This window comes from Neopelma chrysocephalum, unplaced genomic scaffold, assembly GCF_003984885.1.
Source record: "Neopelma chrysocephalum unplaced genomic scaffold, ASM398488v2 Primary Assembly neopelma1_226, whole genome shotgun sequence".
In the NCBI taxonomy this organism is placed as follows: domain Eukaryota; kingdom Metazoa; phylum Chordata; class Aves; order Passeriformes; family Pipridae; genus Neopelma; species Neopelma chrysocephalum.
This window is the reverse complement of record NW_020897888.1, coordinates 598103-619109: the sequence shown is the minus strand read 5'-3', so window position 1 is coordinate 619109 and position 21007 is coordinate 598103. Positions and strand designations below refer to the sequence as shown.

The 21007-nt window shown below is 49.6% G+C and overlaps 1 protein-coding gene across 6 annotated transcripts in view; it reads left to right on the top strand.

Annotated features, from left to right (window-relative positions):
- The window catches only part of EXD3 (exonuclease 3'-5' domain containing 3), a 288298-nt gene that overhangs the window by 155448 nt on the left and 111843 nt on the right, over nucleotides 1-21007 (top strand). For 5 of the 6 annotated variants that reach the window (XM_027703343.1, XM_027703341.1, XM_027703340.1 and 2 more), the window contains one exon: nucleotides 351-482. In XM_027703343.1, coding sequence (XP_027559144.1) covers nucleotides 351-482 — 132 coding nt within the window. Of the gene's footprint in view, nucleotides 1-350; nucleotides 483-615; nucleotides 1032-21007 lie in introns of those variants that run through there. The other variant, XM_027703342.1, reaches the window with a different exon arrangement.

Sequence of the window (21007 nt, the reverse complement as noted above, 5' to 3'; positions counted from 1 at the left end):
TGGCACAATTTGAGGTCGTTTCCTCTTGTTACCTGGGAGCAGAGCCCAACCCTGACCTGGATCCGACCTCCTGTCAAGGAGTTGTAGAGAGGGAGAAGGTTCCCCCTGAGCCTCCTTTTCTTCAGGCTGAATCATATTTCATGTTTATAAAATACTGCAGTGCTTCAGGAGTCAGAGCTACTGCAGCGGTGACTGACTGTTAAATTACCAACTGTGCTGGTTAGATCAAAATTCAGACTGTAAACACATACTAACTCCAAACATTATTTGTAATTCAAACCAAACCAAGTGTGTCAGGAAAATCCCCACATGCCATGGTGTGCCTCACTGAATGTCTTTTTGGTTTGAAGCTGCAGTCCCAGGTGGGAGAAGGAAGGTGTTTCTCTGTGAACTGCTCAGAAAAGGCGAAAGAACAGGCCCTGCAGGTTCTGAAGCACTTCAACGTCCAGGTGTCCCTGAGCGATATCTTCAGCCGCTGCCAGGTAGGACGAGGCTGGTTTGAGTCCCGGGGCCCTCTCGCTCGCTGTTCCCTGCACAGCAGGCGCTGCTTCGGTGTTTTGGGCCTTGCACTCAGTGTCTTCCTGGTTCCCAAGAGTTCTGCTTCGACTTTGGCAGCCCCTTGCAAAGCCCTGAGGAGTTCTGAGTGCGCTCATGTCCCTCAGAGTGGCGATGGCTCAGTCATGGCAGCAGAGGCTCTGAATCTGCAGCTTTGCTAGAAACTCGCCTGTTCTTCTGATTTTTGGTACTTGGCATGTGTTTTGGCATCGACTGTCATGGTTATAGTCTCTTTGTTGCTGTGTTCTCTGTCTAGGACACATGCTGTTTTAATTATAAACTGTGTTTAATTATGTCTCTGTGATTCTGATAACACTTAATTACTTTAATAGGAGGATTTTTTCATAGGACTTCTTTTTCTTTCAGAAGCTATTAGGTTAATTCATGTCCAAGCTAGTTGATGACTCTAGATTGTGTTTGGCACTGTATATCTGTGGATTGTTGTTAAGAATAAATTTTAATTGTGTTAGCTCAAATCACCATCTCTTCCAATTTCACTCTTATATTTGTTACAGCAACACGCTGAAACCTATCCCTCCAAAAACTGTAATATAAACCAACAGGCAGCTCCAACATCTCTCATCTTATCAGTGTTTAAAGAGAGAAAAAGAAGAAACTGGAAATTGGCTAGAAAAGGAGCTTTCTCTTAGGGATAGACAAGCCCTTGAGTCTGGCTCAATGCCTTGTGGTTGAGCTCCGGGGTCTCCTGGCCCAGTGGAGCTGCCCAGTGTAGGAGCAGCACTGACTCCTGAGCAGACACACCAGAGAGCACGTCCTAGAGCTCTGCTTGTATCTGCTGTTGGATGTTGAAACTGGATCTGTAACTTAGAGAGGAAATGAGGGTTGTCCAGCTGGGCAGGTTGTCTGTGAGAGGAGGCTGATGGAACACCCTGCAGGTCGGATCCACAGAATATGGGTCGATCTTACTGCAGGATAAATGTACATACTCAGATAGAGCATGCTGCCTTCAATCCTGGGGTTTTATTGTCCCAGAGCAGATTGCAGTTGTTATACATATTTGTATTTATAGTGGCACGCTGGCTTCTTGGCAATTTTAAACAAAACTTAAAAACAAACTTTAAAAAACCTCGTGGATTCTCTGATTCCCTGACATCCCATAAAATAGCAGTGTTCCTCCTGATGGTTGTTGAAATACCACGAGAATCAGCACACACACACACAAAACCATGCTGCAGGAAACCCTGTACTCTCTGTAATAAATGCACAGGACTGTGCAGCAGCCGATGGAAAACTGACCCCTCTCCCCCAGGATATGGGGTCTGGAACTGGTTAACTCTATGGGTTTAGTACATGCTGTCTTGGTTTACAATATAAATAGGGGTAATCAATCTGGCTAGGAATATATGCTAAGTGTTCTCTTACTTCCAGGAGAAATGCCTTCCCTGTAAATTGTGGTGGTGGAACAGCTACATGTTTTATACCCCTCGGCATGGGAAGATGCTGATTTGTCAAACCTCTCCGTGTTCTGAATCATGTATTTACCTACATTCAAGGCTTTTGGAGCTGATTTTGTTCAGCTGTCCTCTGCAGACAGCACAAGTCTGGCTGATACGTTACTGGTGCTCTGGAGGAGAACCCAAGCTCTTCCAGCTGCATGTGCCTGGGCACTGCAGTGCTCTGTGGACTGTGTGTGAGGGGGGGCTGTGGGCAGCACATGGAAATGGATCATCCTCCAACACTGTGCAGTATTGACAGCCCTTGTCAAAAATGGCAGATTTCTGCCTTGAAGAGGGTGCTCTGGGGCCTCAGTGGCCAACAGAGACCTCGGCAGTTCTTTTGTATGTTCTTTCTAGAACATCGTCATTCTCTGCAAACCTAATTGGGCTTAATTAGAATGGAGTCTGGATGCTGAAGCTGCTGAGCTGTGCCTGCCTGTGCTGCTCTGGGGCCGGGTTACAGACCCCAGGGCTCCCAAACTGCCCTGAGCCCTGCCCCCTCCTTGCAGAGGGGCAACAGGGGGGTTTTGGCTGTCCCTGAAGTGGGGAGCAGGTTGGGCATATGAGCAGGGCTCCAGAAACAGCTGAGTGCTGCTGTGCCCGTGCTAGGCAGAAGGAAGAGGATGGGGAATACTGATCCATAACATGGGCCACTCTCCTCCCTCGTCTCCATAGGGCTGGTCTGCCCGTGCAGGGGTGGGTTATGGACACCATCAACCATCACAGATAAGCGTTCACTCTGTGTCACAGGAAGCAATGTGGCATCCTGCCTGCCTCCCTCTGTCTCACAGAGCAAGGGCTTGTTTTGTCTCTTGGGCTTCTGTTCTGTAAATGATTGGAGTGAATATGTCAGCAAATATTGTTGTCGTAACAATTAATGTGTGTAGTGCAGAGCCCACGGTAAAAATAGGTTCCAATTCAATGTTGTACCCAAGATTGCTGGAAAATGTTTCCTCTGTCATCTCCCTCAGCAGGGATGGAGGGGCTCGCTTTTGCAGACGTAAAGAATGGGATTGCTTTGTCACCCTGCCAAAAGACTGCTGTTTTTTTCTGTTAAAACAATGGCCAATACTGGTTACCTCTGTCTGATTTAGAGCAGCAAGTGCACAGGGAATGTCACCCAGGGGCTTCTCAGCATTTCTGTTCCCTCTTGAGCTGGGCTTTGGCTTGGTCACTCCAGTTAAAGGCTCCAGGAGTGGGGACTACAGCCAGAGGTGTCAGTGGTGGCACAGGAATGGCCTTCTCTTTCCATGCATCTCTCAAGTGCTGCGTTGTAAGGACTTGGTGATGGTCATGGAGAAACCACCCCTGCACAGCAGCTGTAGCCAGGCCTGGTGCTGCCTTTGGTGAGGAATGTTTTAGGGGGGCTGAGTGAAAATTAGATTAATTCTGTCTTTTGGTGACATGCAAAAAATCCCCTGAGAAGTTCTACATTTCACAGCCTTAAAATATTTGAAACCCATTCCCTCTATTTGAAATGCAAATGTCCTGTGCCTGTCACCTCTGCACACATTTGAATATCTTGTGTGCAAGTATCTTGTATTTCAGATATCCGAAAGTACCTCCTTCAGGAAGGGGCGATGTGCAATGATGCTTGGGGTGTTCTGACATGATCAGGTCAGCACAATGAGCCCTTACAGTAGTCAGGAACGTCTCTGTGGAGTTGTCAGGGTCTGTTGTGGGCAGCCTTAGGGCCAGCTCACAGCCTGGCTCACGTGGGAGGCCAGTGATCCTCTGCTCTCCACAGCTTGGAGGGAGTTCTAACACAGAAGTAGCATTTAAAAAAGAAAGAAATACCAAAACTTGCTAAGGAAGGTGGCTGCAGTCATGGGTATGGGCAGCTGACAGCTGGGTCATTTCACAGTGGGAAATTTGGCTCCTTTCCCAGGTCCCTCCATTCATGGAGGTTGTTGTCTCCCATCCTTCCTGGTGCTGCAGGTGGGATGTCCCTGCTTGGGGACATCCTGCTGTGACACTTGGGTATGGCCTGTCAGGACAGTAGGAGGACATTCCAGTCTCATAAAGAAACTCTTGAAAACAGACGTGTTTTGGCAGATATTACCTGGATGAGTGGTGTGGCTTTTGCCATCCTGCTTTTCCGTGCTGTCTGATTGAAGGTCCACCCAAAGCAGGTGTGGGCTGTATCTGTGGACCTGCCAGTGCCTCATCACTGACTGCTTGGTGAGCCCGAGGTCTCAGGACATTTTACTTCCCATGGCTGGGGTGCAGTGTCTGGCCCTGCCCAGTTCTTGTCAGTGGAAGCAGATCCACTTGTGTGGAAGCAGATCAATGGAGGTGCAGGGCTGGCAGTGCCACTCCTCACACACTAACAGGGTGAAACCACAGTTTGAATGGTGATAAACTGAGGAGATAAACACTGCAAGTTGTTAGCTTTAAATCTTTATATCACAATGGTTTGAAGGGAAAACAGCGTGTTCAGTGTTGTATGGGCTCGCTGAGAAATTCCTCCTGTTCTGGAAGAATCTTGTGGTTAAAGGATTCTAACTCTGCTGTAAAACCCTCACTGGTGTGAGGCTCTGCAGCCACATTTGGAGCCAGGAAAGCCTGTCTGTCCGTAGAAAAGCTGCCTTTCCTCAGAAATGAAGCTGCTGCTCAGCTCAGTTCTGAGTCCAAAGCTTTGCTGGGGGACCCGGGTCCTGCAGGGCAGCTGTGCCACCCCCCACCTCCCCTGGGCCTCTCTTTCCTTTCCCACCCTCTGTTTGACTTGACCCTTTAGCCTTTAAGCTGGCCGGGGCAGGGACCCTGCTTGAACAATACCTAACACAACGGGAGGCTGATCCCAGGTGAGGTTTCAAGGCTTTCCTGCAAGTAAAAATGATTGCAATTATATCCCCTGCAAAAATAAATGTGTGGGGAAAAAAAGATCTCAGGCTCCAGCTGCAGTTTGTGCATCTGAACAGCCCTGCATTGATGGTGGGATTATCTGCAAATTCAAATAGGTTGTCTCTTTCACTTCACTGAATTCTCTGATCCTAAATAAGCAAATTACATCACCTATTCTGATGTCCTGTTTAACTTATGACCTCAGCCTGAGTGCTGCAGGATGTGAGAGATAGCTGCTCGATTTCATTGTCTGGAGATCTGATATATTTTTCTCCTTTTTTGCCCCCCCCCCCTTCCCTGCTCTTTCAGTTTCCAAACCACTCACCCCAGCCTTTACAAAGGTGTTAGCAAGGGATTAGGAGTAGGCGGGGAAGAGGGGGAAGGAAGAGAGGAAACCACCTTTTTTTTTTTTTTAAATTAGGTGCAAAAGCATTCTGACAGTTGCAGCAAATGTTTCTGGGTTTTTGTGGTTGAGGTAACGAATTTCGTTGCTGCAAAGCTCATCATGTGCAAGCTGATTTACGCAGAGGGAGCCTGGGATGGAGCAATCCATTTAGCAGGGACAAAGAAAAAGGCCTTATGATGAGATGGAAACTCTGTGCTTGGGGCACTTTGCGAGAACCTTTGAAGCCAGCCTGGGAACTCTGGCAATATTAGTCGATAATTAGTAATATAGATCCCTCAAGCTGTCGTTTAGATTGAAAATGTGCATGTCTCTCATGAGCCTCTGTCACACCAATCTGATCAGCAGGCTTCTTTTTCTCTTTTATGTGGGTTGCTCTGTCGGTCCAGACGATGATGAGAACTGCCAGGCATCATCTTTCTCACTCACTTGAGAGCAGAGCAGCTATCTCCTGCTCTAGAGCGGCATGGAAGTGGAACCAGGGCAATTTTGTTTTGTGGTCACCTTTTGTGGCCTGAGCAAGTCATTTTATTCATTTAAAAGTGCCAGTTGTCCTTCCTCATGCACAGAGAAAAAACAGTAGAGTTTAAAGGCTGCATATATTGTGAGGTGTTTCTGCCCCAGCAGACAGCAAGGGGTTTGTCTCAGGAGCCACTTAGGAAAAAAAGCATCTTCAGCTCAAACAGGGCTGAGGCGATCATCAAAGAATTCGAAAATGTCAGTTCTCGAAGCCCCCGATTCAGCTTTCGAGCTGCTTTCCACTGAGGTAACATCACATCCCCATTTACTTCCTTTCAGCCCTGAAACCTCTTTGGAAAGGGCTGTGTCACCATCTAAATGAAGAATTAAGAAGGGTCATGTGTGATGGATTTTGATGACTTGGGAATGCTGAGAAAGAGAATATCATTTGGAAACCCTCTGTGGTTTAATAAAAGGTTCATCCATAGGATGCAATTTGTCAGCGCCTACAGGTCAGGAAAACCTGTGATTAAGAGCATCTGTGGTTTCCCCAGATGTGTGAGTGAGCTGATTACTCCTCCCCAGCCCGTCACCCAAACGCAGGGCTCAGCCCTGTGCCTGCCCATGATGTGGGCTGTGATTTCTTGCTTCAGAGTGGGATTGTTCAACACAAAGGGTAAGGCCCTCTTAATCTTTTTGTTTATCCTGGGCTTGGCAATTCCGATGTAATCTGCAGCTTGAGCTGCAGAGGCTCCGGCCAGGAAGCACAGCTGGTATTATTCTGCCTCAACAGACACTGTTGAGGGAGCGAATTGCCCTCCAAAGATACTTGTGCAGGGCTGTGTGAGGGCTGAGTGGTGAGAGCACCTCGCCCTGGCACCGTGCCCCGGTCATGGGGACTGAGCCCTTGGTGTGCAGTGGCTCTGCACAGCAGTCCTTAAATACCACCAGACTCTGGGATAGTTTGTCATGGCAAATTCTGCTTCTTTCGAGTCTCTGGTTGAGATTTTTATTTACTGATCTCTAAGGGTTTATAAACCATAGTGAGAGCTCATAGTGAGTGGTTGCTGTTACATGCAGGGCTGTGGGGACACGCCAAAGCAGCACAAAGATCACAGAATGGTTTGGGTTGGAAGGGACCTCATGCAGTTCTAACCTCCCTACCACGGGCAGGGACACCTTCCACTAGCCCAGGTTGCTCCAAGTCCCATCCAACCTGGCTTTGGACACTTCCAGGGATGGGGCAGCCACAGCTTCTCTGGGCAACCTGGGCCAGGGCCGCGCCACCCTCACAGCCAACAATTCCTTCCCAATATCCCACATCTAACCCTGCCCTCTGGCAGTGGGAAGCCATCCCCCTTGTGCTGTCCCTCCATCCCTTGTCCCCAGTCCCTCTCCAGCTCTCCTGGAGCCCCTTTAGGTACTGGAGGTCCCAGTGGACACAGAGCAAGCCGCAGTTGGTGGGTGCCAGGCAGGCGGGTGAGCAGCACGCTGTCCATGACAGCTCTGCCACACGATACTTGAGTGCATAGAGCACCAATCCTGCAAAATTCCCAGCCTGGAGCTGGCTTAGCCCTGTGCTCCTGGCCATGTAAAACTCAGAGTGCCCCAAAAAAAGGGCTCGACTGGGCCTAATTCTCAGCAGCGAGCGCGGCCGGCGCTGCCTGGTTCCCACAGACTGTACACTTCCCTGCCAAGATTTCAGTATCTTCAGAAATTCAGTGGAGCATGAAGGTCACAGCAAGGGGAGAATGACAGCCTGAGAGTTTTTTTTCCCCTTTCAGCAGCTCGGAGCAGACTGTTGTCTCTCTCTCATGTTGACTGTTTTCATAGGGTTAGCGTGAAGTTTATGTTTTACACAGCCCAGTGGCAGTCGGAGCTGGGAATGCAGCAGATCAGCTGTGTTTCTTCAAGGAAGACGGTCTCATGTTGCAGATTTTCTTTCTCAGTGTCTGCAAAAGCTTGATTTCCAGTGAAATATCCTTTACAGATCTTTGTCTTGAGGTTCTTTTTATGGATGTATGTGAGAGACCATACCCGAGGTTTCGGTTTGGGTATTTATTTCCTTTCTTTTATTTTCACTTGCAAAGCTGCAGGCAGATATTAAACTTCGTTGGGGGGGAGGGGGAAGCTGTTAATTTTTCACGGTGTTATGTATTCCAGTGCTCAAAATGATGATGCCAAATTAGCCATTAGAGGTCAAACCTCAGCTGACAGCAAATGTTTTCTTTTGAGGAAGTCATCCTTATTCCTGGGAACCAGTTTTGTTCTCCTGTGCTAAATGCAAGAAAGGTATGAATGTGTGGTTTTTCCTGGAGGGCAACACTAGCTGGAAAAATGCTGGGTTTAGCCAGTGGAAACAGCACAAGCAAACAACGATTGGCAGTGAAAACAGCACTTGTATTTAGACTAGCATAGAAAAGAAGACACAATGCAGTGCAGAGTAAATGTCCTTTTATACAGCCTGTACAAGGCTTTTTCTTCCTCTCGTGGTTTTGGACAGACTGTGAAGTGCGTTGGTCAGCAGAGATGCTGGTGCACTGGGAGAAAGTAGTGAAAGGTCAGCGGGTGACAGTGATGGAGTGACTGTAAGGAAAGCGAGGAACTCTCTGGAGAAGGCAGTGACACAGCTCTAACTCCCATGTGTCCTGAAGAAACCGTCCCCATGGTTTCTCTCAAATGTCATGAGAAAACAAGAGATTTGTAGCCAATTTAAGTTCTGTTGGTTTCCAGTCCCCTGTGCCTCCTGAGGTCATAGTTCAGTGTATTGACTGTGTCAAGAAGTCAAAATTCCCATGTTTTATACACTGTGGAGTTTCTCCTCCTTTTTGACATCGGTGCCCTTATAATGGTCTTTGTTTGTATGTCATGGTGAGGATGGGTTGGCCAGGTCCTGGTGTTTGAATGGCTGTATATTTATACGGAGGGGGGGTTCAGGATGAATAGCCTGTGTATAAATCAGCAGTGCAACCAATGAGTCTCATTATTTGAGAGACCTGGTACATCGAAAGTTCAATATTGTCATGGCAGAGTTCTTGTGTTCCCAATGGAGAGACCAGCTTCATTAGCAGCTCAGGTGCAGTGGATTGGTTTGAACCCATCCAGAAGAACTCCAGGCCTTTATTTTCCTCCACAAATCAAGAGGATTTAATAGTGGCAGGTAGGATCCTTCTAAACATCTCAGTGTGGGCACAGGCAATATCATCAAATCACAGAATGGTTTGGGTTCAAAGGGACCTTAAATCTCGTTTCACCTCCTGCCATGGGCAGGGACACCTTCCACTAGCCCAGGTTGCTCCAAGTCCCATCCAACCTGGCCTTGGACACTTCCAGGGATGGGGCAGCCACAGCTTCTCTGGGCAACCTGGGCCAGGGCCTCGCCACCCTCACAGCCAACAATTCCTTCCCAATATCCCATCTATCCCTGCCCTCTGGCAGTGGGAAGCCATTCCCCCTTGTGCTGTCCCTCCATCTCTTGTCCCCAGTCCCTCTCCAGCTCTCCTGGAGCCCCTTTAGGCCCTGGAAGGGGCTCTCAAGTCTCCCTGGATCCTTCTCTTCTTCAGCTGAGCACCCCCAGCTCTCCCAGCCTGGCTCCAGAGCAGAGGGGCTCCAGCCCTCTGATCAACTTAAGGCAATGTGTTCCCAAGTCCTGTTGAGAATCTGTACAAAACCATTGTCCTGTTGTTGCAAATGCCATTAACTCCTGCTGTGTTCAGCGTGGGCACTGCACAGTTCTGCAGCCATGCCAACTCTGCAGCGTTTGCCAGAGCAGCATCAGTGCTGGCAGCAGACTTTTGTTCCTCTGGAGGAATGTGGGATCTTCAGGTGTGTTTGGAGCTTTCCTTGGAGTCAGCACAATATGCTGAGCCACACATATGTGGCTTCAGCATAGAATTTGCCAGATCTGTAATTGCTCAGCAACATTTATCTGAAGACCTTTAGGCATTGAACTGTGTAACTTCTGACTGGCATAAAACAAACTGTGTCTGTCATTCACAGTATTAATTGGACGAGGTGACACCCTACACCAAAACCATGTGTCCATGAATCATAGAATCATAGAATCGGCCGAGTTGGAAGGGACCTCTGAGATCATCAAGTCCAACCCTTGATCCACTACCACCATGGTTCCCAGCCCATGGCACTGATAACACATCCAGTCTCATCTTAAAAACCTCCAGGGACGGAGAATCCACCACTTCCCTGGGCAGCCCATCCCAATGGCTGATTACCCTCTCTGTAAAGAGGGTAATTTCTTCCTAATATCCAACCTAAACCTCCCCTGGCACAGCTGAAGACCCTGAACCCTCTTGTCTTGCTGAGAGTTGCCTGGGAGAAGAGTCCAACCCCCACCTGGCTCCCCCCTCCTGTCAGGGAGTTGCAGAGAGTGAGAAGGTCTCCCCTGAGCCTCCTCTTCTCCAGGCTGAGCCCCCCCAGCTCCCTCAGCCTCTCCTCACAGCACTTGTGCTCCAGTCCCTTCCCCAGCCTCGCTGCTCTTCTCTGGACCTGCTCCAGCCCCTCCATGTCCTTCCTCAACTGAGGGCCCAGAACTGGACACAGCACTCATGGATCCTGGTGACATGTGGTACACAATTGTCTTTGGCATCTACTGCTGCAAAGGCATTTCCAGCTGGTAATGAAGATGGTCAGCAACATATGTGGGGTGTTTTGGGCTTTTCAGGAGGGAAGACCTTGTCCCCGTAAGGTGCATATGGTTTGAATGAATGATGGAAGAGACCATTTTGTGTTTGTGTGAACCCTCTCATCCAAGGACCATACAGAAAAAGGGACACAGAAACAGGGACAGGTACAGCAGCCTCCTGGTGAAAAGAGAAGCAGAAAGCTTTTAAATGAGTTTCACAATTCATACATTGTATCAGTCTTGATGAAGATGACATTTTTCAGTTATTGTGATGAAATGCAGCTAAGCTGCATGCTGTAAGCCCAAGGTAGGATCTGGCTGAGCTAGCTTAGAGGGAGAAATGACAGCATAGGGGTTTTGGCAAAGGTGGAAAATGTAACATTCAGGACATGCTTCTTGTAAGTCATTGTCTTTTCTCTGGACAAGGGGATTTGGATGATTAATTGGCTTAATTCAAGACACATAGTCTGAGTTGATCACCTTTTTATTCAGGGAAGTGCTGGGGCAGGATGCAGGTGAAAGCCTGTTTTTGTCTCATCCCCAGAAGCTTCTCCATTCCCATCCCCACCTTGGTTTTTCTCTTGATGCTTTCTGGGGGAGCTGCTCCTGCTGAGGCATTTTAGTGAAGTGGGAGAGTATCTGATGTTTGAGGTGAGCACAGCAAAGTTTATTTTCCTTACTTCCCCTTAAAATGCCTGTGGTTGCAGGTGTCCAGCAGGGAGTCCCACACCCCATGTCCCCTATACCTTTCCATTCCTCATGTTTGAAGCTCACGTTTGGGGAGGGGGCACGTGGGCAGCCAGATGTTGAGACTGATGCAGCTGAAATGGGAGTTTCCATCTGCAGTTGGATCAGTGCTTTTTAGTCACAAGGGATTGCAGGAACAAGTTACATCTCAGGTGAACCTGTGGCATGACTGTTTTACCTCTGGCAGCCTGATCCTGGGGCTGGGCAGTGAGGATGGGTGTCTTGCAGAGACGTGGGTGGACCAGTAACCTCTGTTGGGTTTTTAATTTGACAGTCTAATTTCATGGACTTTAAAGAAGGGGATCACTGAGCTTGGTCCTGCTGGAGGGAATGAGCTGGTAGCTGGAGAGAAGGAAGTTGGTGACAGAGGAGTTAGAGGAGGAACATGATTCCCTACAAACAAGGTCATGTGAATGGCTGTTTGGTGACAGGATGGAGTGATTGATATGCAGGGATAATAGGTCACTGGGGAATCAGTCTGAAAGCTGAAGCCTCTCAAAATATCTAGGACATGGTGGAAAAGAAAGTTAAGAAGACATCAAGAAGCTAGACAGCTCTTGCCCCCAAGCCCACCTCACGGCTCTGGCTGCTCTGCTTCCCTCGGCGTGGCTTTGCACACTCCAGTTCCTGACTGTGTAAATGAGTTGGGCACTAAGAAGTTGTTCCCTCCATGCAGACACTGCCCTGTGCCCAAGGATTGAGCCTTGGCTCCCAGGACCAAACCCAGAGCAGCCGGGACCAGCCTCCCTCGCCCTGGCCAGCCCTCGCTCCGGCTGCCCGCGGCCATGGGGCCATTCCTCCCCTGAGCAGGGCCTTCCCTGGATCAACCACATTTACTGGCATTTACTGGCGGGCTCAGATTACCCCAGTGAAAATAATCGGTTATGCAAAGTTACGCTGTTTAGATTGGGTTTCTTCTGTGTGGCCAGCGAGGTGTGAAAGTCAATCTGCGCCGCAAACCCTGCGGGCACTTTCCCTGTGCTGACTGGATGTGATAGCTCTGGGGTTTGGCTGTCAGGGGGAAAGCTGGCCCTGGACTCTGGGCTTGGCTCAAAGGGACACAAACCACAGGTGGTTACAATGGGACACTGTGAGCCACACAGAGCGTCTAAACCCAGCCTGGCAAAGCCTGAGAGGAGGGTGCGAGGTCTGGGTCTGGCTGGGCTTGGGGAGCCCTTTGGTCATCTCAGCCAGGAGAAGGCTGTTGAGGGCAGGCCATGGCTGCTGATGGAATATTCTCGTTATGGTTTTGCCATAGAATCACAGAATCATTAAAGTTGGAAAAGTCATCTAAGATCATCAAATCCAACCAGTTCCCCAGGGCTGCCAAGGCCACCATATCCCCAAGTGCCACATCCACACAGCTTTTAAATCCCTCCAGGCCGTGCTGCCTGTTCCAATGCCTGACCATTCTGCCTAAAACTGACTCTAAACCTCCTCTGGCACGACATAGTGCACTCCTGTTCACAGGCACATGCTCTTGGTTCATACAGTAAACAACAGTGTAAGCAGTAAATTCTCACAGTCACAGGAAGGACTTGCTGTCGCAGGAGTATTTCATGGTGTCCTTCTGGTAATTTTTTTATGATTGCCTTCCTTTCTCCCTGAAAGAATCACAGATATGGAGTTTCACTGCAGAATAGTCCCTGTGCACCAACAGCCCCTCCTGACCCTCCTGCTGGCAGCCATGGTTTCCCTGTCATTCCTGCCCAGAGAGACCCAGGCTCGCTCCCAGTTTGAGCTGGTGTGTCAGCTGTGGGGAGGCTGCATGTGTCATGGGGCTCAGGCTGGAGCCCTGAGCCAACACACCAGTGTGGCACTGTAAGGTCTGTAAGGTCACAGCAGTGGCACATCATAGCCACTATGAGGGGCTTGCTGGCTGCTTGTTGGTGTTCATAAGCATGGAACATTGGAACATGCCAAGATCTATGAGGGATGGTCCAAGGGTTGCAGACCCAATGGAATGGGAGAAACACAGAAAGGCAGCACATGCATATTTAAATCAGTGTCAATTTATGCTGTCGCTGATCTGTGACTTACCGCAGTAACATTCATATTCAGCGTTAGTGCCAAAAACAATACTCAGCTGCTTTCTTACTCCTTAATGAAAAATACCTCTTTAGGGCTTCTTTGAAGTCCCCACCCCTGAAAATCCCAGCTATATTGTCATCATTGTTACTGTTAACAGCCCCTGCCAGGATCGGGAGCCTTTCCTGACGGATAGCTCCGCGGGGGCTTTGTCCGGAGCTTCCATTCAGCCCTGCACTATAGCCAGTTTGAAATGGCTAATGACGGGCCTCCCAGGGGATTGCTGCCAAGCTCTCAAAGACCTCCCAGGTTTGGAAGTGGCAGGGTGTCCTTTTCCTGGGGCCAGCCGCAGGAGGAATGCACACACTCAGATTCTCCTACCTAAGCTGCATCAGCCGAGTTATTTTTCGGTTGCAAAGAGTCATCCATGCGTGCAGAGCCGGTTGCTTAGCAGGAGAAAGATAGCTGTGTCAGTGGAGGACATGGAATAAATAGAGGGAAAAGGTTAGGTGGGAAGATCGCCACTAGTTTGATGCATTATTGTGTTTTAACATTGAAAACACCCTTTTGGAAAATCGCAGAAAAATATGAAAGAGTTTGAAAAATTAAGCCAGGGTCTGTGTCTGAGGTAGGACAAGACTCATCCGTGCCTGCTGTGCAGTGGTGGTGCAGTGATGCCCATGGGTACAATCAGGAGTGTGAATGGTGTCTCCATGAGTTGGGCTCCTACGTGCCATTTGCAGAGGAGAGACAGAAGAACACTGGAGGATCCCTGAGGATCTGCTGGGAATGGGAGTGGGACACTTCTGCCAGGATTTCATGAGAGTTTTAGGTCTGTGTAGGCAGACGCTGCGGCCGGATGAAGCCAGGCCTCTACTCTCGCCTCTCCCCTGCCCCAGTCCCTCTCTCACCCCCCTCTTCCCAGCACAAGTGCTTGTTTAACTGCAGGGCTGCTGGATCAGGGAACTGATCCCAGTTGAAACGGACCTGTCAAAACCAGATGGTTAATTTTATCCCCACTCAGCTCCCCAGTCTGGTTCACTCTGCAGCTGCCCAGATGTGCGGCCGCAGGGAGGGGGGCAGGGGGGCTCTGCCTCTGCTGGGTCAGCACAGGCTTGTGCCGGCCAAAACCCTGTGAGTCCACAGCTGGATGAGCTGCAGCCGGCGCTTCCACAGCCCATCCCAGACAAACAGGGAGAACTTGCCGGGGGGTCACCAGGAGCCCCTGTGCTCCAGGGCTGCCCACTCTTGGCTCAGGAGGTAGAGCCTCAGCCTTTCAGCCCTACCCTGGTAACATCCGTTCAGTTTGGACCCTTCTGACAGTTCGAACTCTGGTTTGCAGGTTGAAATTTGAGCTTCAGCTCAAAGTGAGGTGGGTGCTTATCTCTGTGTCCGGACACCGCAGAGTGTTGGGCAGCTCAGAGCTGTCGTGCCCCTCGCCACAGCTCACAGCTTCCAAGAGTGCTTCTCCATTATTCCAAGTGAAAAGGGCTCTTCTCTGTGCTTAGCAAATGCATTTCCCAGAGAATATGTAAGAATAGTTTCATTTCTTGCACTTATGCTGCCAAATGCAGTTGAACATTTTTCTGCCACTAATGGAATCCAAATTAATACATTCTCTTCTTATTAAAATAATTTATTTTTTTTTATTGAGGGGAAAGCTGCCCTCTCTGCAAGTGATGCTGTGCCTTTAACTGGGCTGCTGCTGTACAGAGCAGTTGAAGCTTCATTTAGCCTGAATGAAAAACTCCATACGAGTTGCTGAAGAGAGGAAGCCAGTGGTGGATGATTTACTTGAAATGCCCTACAGCAACGGGGTTATAAATGAGGAGGGGAAACACCAAGAGCACTGAGATCTGAACCAGAGGAAATGCACGAAGCCTTGAAGTGACCTTATGCAAATTCCTAATGATGAGACTTAATTGAACTCATTTTTTCCAGGGGTTGTAAAGATCAAAATAACAACAGCCTTGAAATGCAAACGTCTCTGGATAATGCATGTGAATGTATGTTGCATACAGCCGAAAACTGCCCCAGGTTGGTGTGACCAGCCTGCCTGGGATACCCGACCTGGGCTGGCTCCAGGAGCTGGGTGTGCCCGGGGCCCCAACCGAGGCATCGGGGCTGCTCGAGGGGCAAAGTGATGTCTGGGGTCTCCTCCTGCCTCCCACCCTGAGGGACAATGCCTCTGCAGAAATGCTGATTTGAAGCTCAGTGTTTCTGCAGTGAGCCCCAGGAATCCTGGGTGCCCCGGGAAGCCTGGCGTGTCCCAGGAAGTTTGTAGTGTTGAGGGAAGCGAGTGTTGTAGGCTGGGACAGCCCCTGGTGAAGTGAGCTGGTGTGCTCAGCCTGGCGCCGTGGGGCCGGTGCCCCATCGCAGACAGGACAATCCCAGTGAGGAGAAGCAGAGCTGCTCCCGAGGGTCCCGGGGCTGTGCCCTGCTCGCAGGGGTTGGTTCCCAATGGGAAATAGTGTGGGCATGTGTTCAGTGTGACAGTGTCAGAAACTGAGCTGGAGACTGTCAAGACTGAATTCCTGGGCTGTTCCTAGAGCTTCAGATTTTTTTTTGTCTGTGCTTTTATTTGGCTCTAGGATTCATGCCCCAGAGGGGGACTTTTCACAAAGGCATGTAGTGATAGAACAATGGGAAATGGCCTTAAGCTGAAGGAGGTCAGGGTTAGATGGGATATTAGGAGGGAATTCTTCCTGGTGAGGGTGGTGAGGCCCTGGCACAGGTTGCCCAGAGAAGCTCTGGCTGCCCCATCCCTAAGTGTCCCTGCCCATGGCAGGGGGTTGGAACAAGATGATCTTTAAGGTCTCTTCCAACCCAAACCAGTGTGTGATTCTGTTTCTCCTCCTTCATATTAATGCATTCGTGGCAACATGAAGAAGTATTGATCTGGGGAGAAAAGGCAAGTTGGGCACTGCTGTGAAAAATGCTCATTCCTGATTCTGGTGCCTAAATTCTCTGTGCTGGTGTTTCCAAGGACTTGCAGAGTGAGGCACCCACATGCATTGCTTGTCTGTGAAACACTGGCTGCCAAAGTCTCTGAATTTCATTCCAAATACCAGATTAATTGATTTATTTAGATTCATAACCGGCAGTAGAGAGCAGGAGGCTCTGACCCAGTGAAAAACGGCAGATATGGCTGTGAACAGCAGCTAATGAAGATGAAAAACCTCCCCTGTCCGGAGGAATCCAAACACAGCCTTACAGATGAGTCTGCTGGCCCAAGTGCAGCTGTTTGTCTTTCCAGTAATCCGAAGCCAGAGCAGAACCCTGAGAAGCAGAGGGGACAGTGACTGTGTGTGTGTAGCAGAGGTCAGTCATGTGTGCAGCTTCCCGTGGCAGAGGTGAACTCTGTGGCACAGCGGTGCCACCGTGGCTCCATGGACACACTCCCGTGGGCACAGCCTGGCTTCCCAGCTCCATCAGCCCAAGGACAGCGAGAAACTCAGCATCTTCCCTTCAGAGGGAAGCTGGAAAACCTTCTCTGTATTTAAAGTTCCCATGGCTGCAGTTTGAATTTGGCACACAGTTGGCCATGGGGTTATCTGAGGTCATGTACTCAAATAGTTGTAGATAAAACAAGGGCCTGTTTGGATTGGAAATCTCCAGAGGGCTTTTCCTCTGCGCGCGGGTAATGATATTGCAGAAGGACAGGAGCCAAAATAAAGATTCAGCTCCGTATGCAGTAGCACAGTAAAGTAAAATGAGCAATGGAAAAAAAAAAGAAGAAAAAAAAGAAGTCTGTTTTCATTACGTTATTTTTTGAACTTGCTGTTGGGGTGGAGGAGTCCCGGCCAAGGAGAGGGAGTCCTGCAGTGAGGCGCCATCCAGGACTGGGCTCGCTGCGCTGCTCTTCCAGGAAATTCCCTGTAGCCATGGAAAGCCGCTGCTCTCCAGCTGGGCTCACCTGCCCACGGGCTCAGGAGCAGCCACCACGGCAGGTCCCACACTGCAGAGCTGGCAGGGCACAGGGGCTGCCCGGGGCTGCCCTGGCTCCTGCTCCTCTGCTCAAGAGTTTTGTTCTCAAAAATCCTTACCAGTCAGGGCAGCTATAAAGAGGGAGAAGTTAATGGGTTTTGGAAGTTAAAGAGGGAATAAGATTCTGTCAGGCTCTTTCACAGACCCTTGGGCTTTTATGGGAAACTACTTCCTCATGGCTAATGGCAGACTGAAAGCACACTGGGACAAGAGCTGTGAGTCAGTACTTTTCCAAGCTGCTGTTGGAGAACAGCGAATGCGAGTAACAGCAGGTCTACCCTTTGCTCACTGCCTGCTACAGTGATCTTTGTGCCTTCCCAGCCTCTTGTTGGGAAAATAATTGAAATGCAAAAGCAAAGCGACAAAGTTGGGAAGAAAATTTGGCCTTCAGGAGCTTTCTGTCTTCCTTGGATGCTGGGATGATGGATGCTGCTGTAAACACATCACCTAACGGGGAGTGGGAAAGTAAAGACAAGACAGGAATGAGGAGAAGAAGCCAGAGAAGGTGTTCTCCACATGTCAGAGCTCAGGGCACCAGGGACACTAAGCAGGTCTGTCCTCTTGGCGCCTGGTGAGAGCACAGGGGGGATGTGGGGTGGCCCGTTCTGCCGGGAGTCAGGACTGATGTGTTGAGAGCAGCTCCACATCTTGCCCAGTCTCCATTGCTCCTGCTTTCTTCTTCCATGGAGTGGGACAGTATGAGGAATCCTCCTTCCCACACTTGGAATCCCGATGGAGGGCAGCTGGGCAGTGTTCCAGACATGCATTCCAGGTGGCAAATTGGCAGTGCCACCTCCAGGCTGATCCCAAGAGGGAGTTGCTGTTTGAGAAGGGAGCTGCTCCACAACAGGCAGGGTCACCCAGGCATTGCAGGGACCTGCTGCAAGTCCTTTAGTGCTTTTCCCTGAAACCTCTTACTAATAGAAATTGTATTTCTGTACAGAAATCATCCTAACACAGCTCATGGCTCTGTTGTGGTGGTTTATTGTGTTGGGTTTAAGCTTGCTTGTTGAGGAACTCAAGATGTGGATGTTTTGGTGGTGTCTTGGACATGAGGAACCCAACTCCCAATGAGTTTAGTGGGACTCATGTGTCCCTCTCCTCTGGGCAGCTGAGAAGAATTCAGACTTAGACAACAAATCTTCTTCTACACTTCCATTAGAGTTCATCAGAGTGTTCATCTGAGACTTTGAGAGTTTGAAGGTTGAATGCATAGAATCACAGGCAGCTTTAGGTTGGAAGGGAACTTAAAGCTCGTTTCGTTCCACCCCCAGCCGTGGGCAGGGACACCTCCCACTATCCCAGATTGCTCCAACCTGGCCTTGGACACTTCCAGGGATGGGGCAGCCACAACTTCTCTGGGCAACCTGTGCCAGGGCCTCCCCACCCTCACAGCCAAGAATTTCAAATGTAAATCTCTCCTTTTTCAGTTTAAAACTGTTGCCCCTTGTCCTGTCACTGTCTGCTGCTGTAAAAAGTTGTTGTCCCTCTGTTTTATAAGCCCCCTTTAGGCACTGAAAGGCTGAAATAAGATCTCCCTGGAACCTTTTCTTCTCCAGGTGAACACCCTAGGTCTCCCAGTCAGTCTACAGAGCAGGGGATTTTCAGCCCTTGGAGCAACTCCGTGGCCTCCTCTGGACTCATTTCAGCAGGTCCACATCTTTCTTGTGTTCGAATTTATCAATTTATTGCTGTCCCCTGCCTGGATGAAAACAACTGATAAATGCAGGTTTCTGGTGCAGATTCTGAAGTTTACATCTTCCCAATTCTGTTTCTGCTGGGATATGCTTCAAACGTATATTCACTTTCTTTCTGTGAAGCCAGTTTGTTAGTAGGAAGGGAGTCATGAGAAGGTCATGAATTCATCAGGATTCATTTTTAGAAAGGGAATGAGGCTGCATGCATGTCTTTTTGGAGCTTTGGCTCTGCTTTTCTCCTTATAGGGAGTATTTTAATAATGGGAACACATGTCATTTTTCAGCTTATGGAGACATACAGTGATGTTCCCAAAGAACCTTCCTTGCAGTCAGTACCACCAAGGGTTTCCTTTCTGTCTGTGCATCCCGTGTTCCTACAGTGTGCATGTTACTGCAGCCTTTCTGGGTCTTGTAGCTGTGGTGTTTCCTAATGTGTGTGCAGTGTACTGTTAGTACTGGTCTCATGACAGATTGACAGTCATAGAATCACAGAATCATAGATGGTTTGGGTTCAAAGGGACCTTAAAACTCATCTCCTTCTACCCCCTGCCATGGCCAGACACACCTTCCACCAGCCCAGGTTGCTCCAAGCCCCATCCAACCTGGCCTTGGACACTTCCAGGGATCCAGGGGCAGCCACAGCTTCTCTGGGCAACCTGGGCCAGGGCCTCACAACCCTCACAGCCAACAATTCCTTCCCAATATCCCATCTAACCCCTTGTCCTGTCCCTCCATCCCCTGTCCCCAGTCCCTCTCCAGCTCTCCTGGAGCCCCTTTAGGCCTTGGAAGGGGCTCTCAGGTCTCCCTGGAACCTTCTCTTCTCCAGGCTGAACACCCCCAGCTCTCCCAGCCTGGCTCCAGAGCAGAGGGGCTCCAACCCTCGAAGCATCTCTGTGGCCTTCTCTGGCCTTGTTCCAACAGCTTCATGTCTTTCCTGTGCTGAGGACCCCGGAGCTGGAGGCAGCAGTTCAGGTGGGGTCTCACCAGAGCAGAGCAGAGGGGCAGAACCACCTCCCCTGGCCTGCTGCCCACACTGCAGACACTTTAGGTGAATAGTATTACATCAAAAGCACTTTTTTTTTTTTGAGCTGCTGGGTTTCTGTCTGAGTGTACATGGGAAAAAACAGTGAGTCCCGACTGACCAGAGAAAGGAAAACCAAAAGGGCTTGGCACTTGCGTAGGTGCTTGTGATGACACACAGTCTTTTTCCTTCTCATAGGCCTGGGTGCAGGTCATTAGCACTGTCCCTGCTGCAGGACAGTGACTGTGTGGTCAGGCTGGGTGTGTGGTTGTGTGCTGTCCATTGCTGTGATGGGCAGGGTCACTTATCCCAGTGCTGAAAGGGGACAGCAGGTGACTGATGTGTCAGAAGCACTGGCAGACAAACCCATCCAGCCCAAAGCCAGCCAGGACAGGGGAGTTTGAAACTTTTAGTATTTTTCTGTAGACATAAGCACTGGCTCCCTGGCCTGGCACTGGGGGAGTGCTTTGTGTCACCTCCCTGCCCTGCCTTTGGTCCTGGAGCAGAAACTTTGCTGTGGTGTTTGCTGTACTGTCACACCACAGCCCGGCTCTCTCACTTACCTCTCTGGGGCAATAGCCCATGTTACAGAACCTCATCTGAGGATTGTTGTTTTGGCTCAAAAGCCTCTCAGGGTTCAACAGAAATGCCAAGGACCTGGTTTGCAGCATACAGGCAAAGCTGGGAGCACGAGGGAGACGTTTGTCCCCTGAAGGATCTGTGTGATTTGAGCAAACACACATCTGGCAGTTTTATGATGGTGACATTTTGCATTTTTTTCCTCAGCAGTAGAGCAAAATTAATCAGAAACGCTTTGGAGCAACAACTGGTTTATAGGGATCATAGCCCGAGTGCAAGAAGAGGCTTGTCATTGGGGCAGCCTGGGAGCTAATTTGCTGAGACATTCAACTGCCTTTAAATCTCCACTGGAGAATTTTTGCACTTCTGGTTGTGGGTCACTTGTGCTAATTTGGCATTTCTTAAAGCAATTTACATTTTTCTTTCAGCACAAACACTTATCCTCTCTAGTAATGAGAATGCTCCTGTGCTTGGTTTCGGGGGTGGTGGTGGAAGTAGTTCAGCTCTGAAGGGAGGCAGCTGTTCTCCTTGGCTCGCCAGCAGCTTTCAGGCATTTGTTGAGCCTACAGAGGAAACACATTCTTAAAG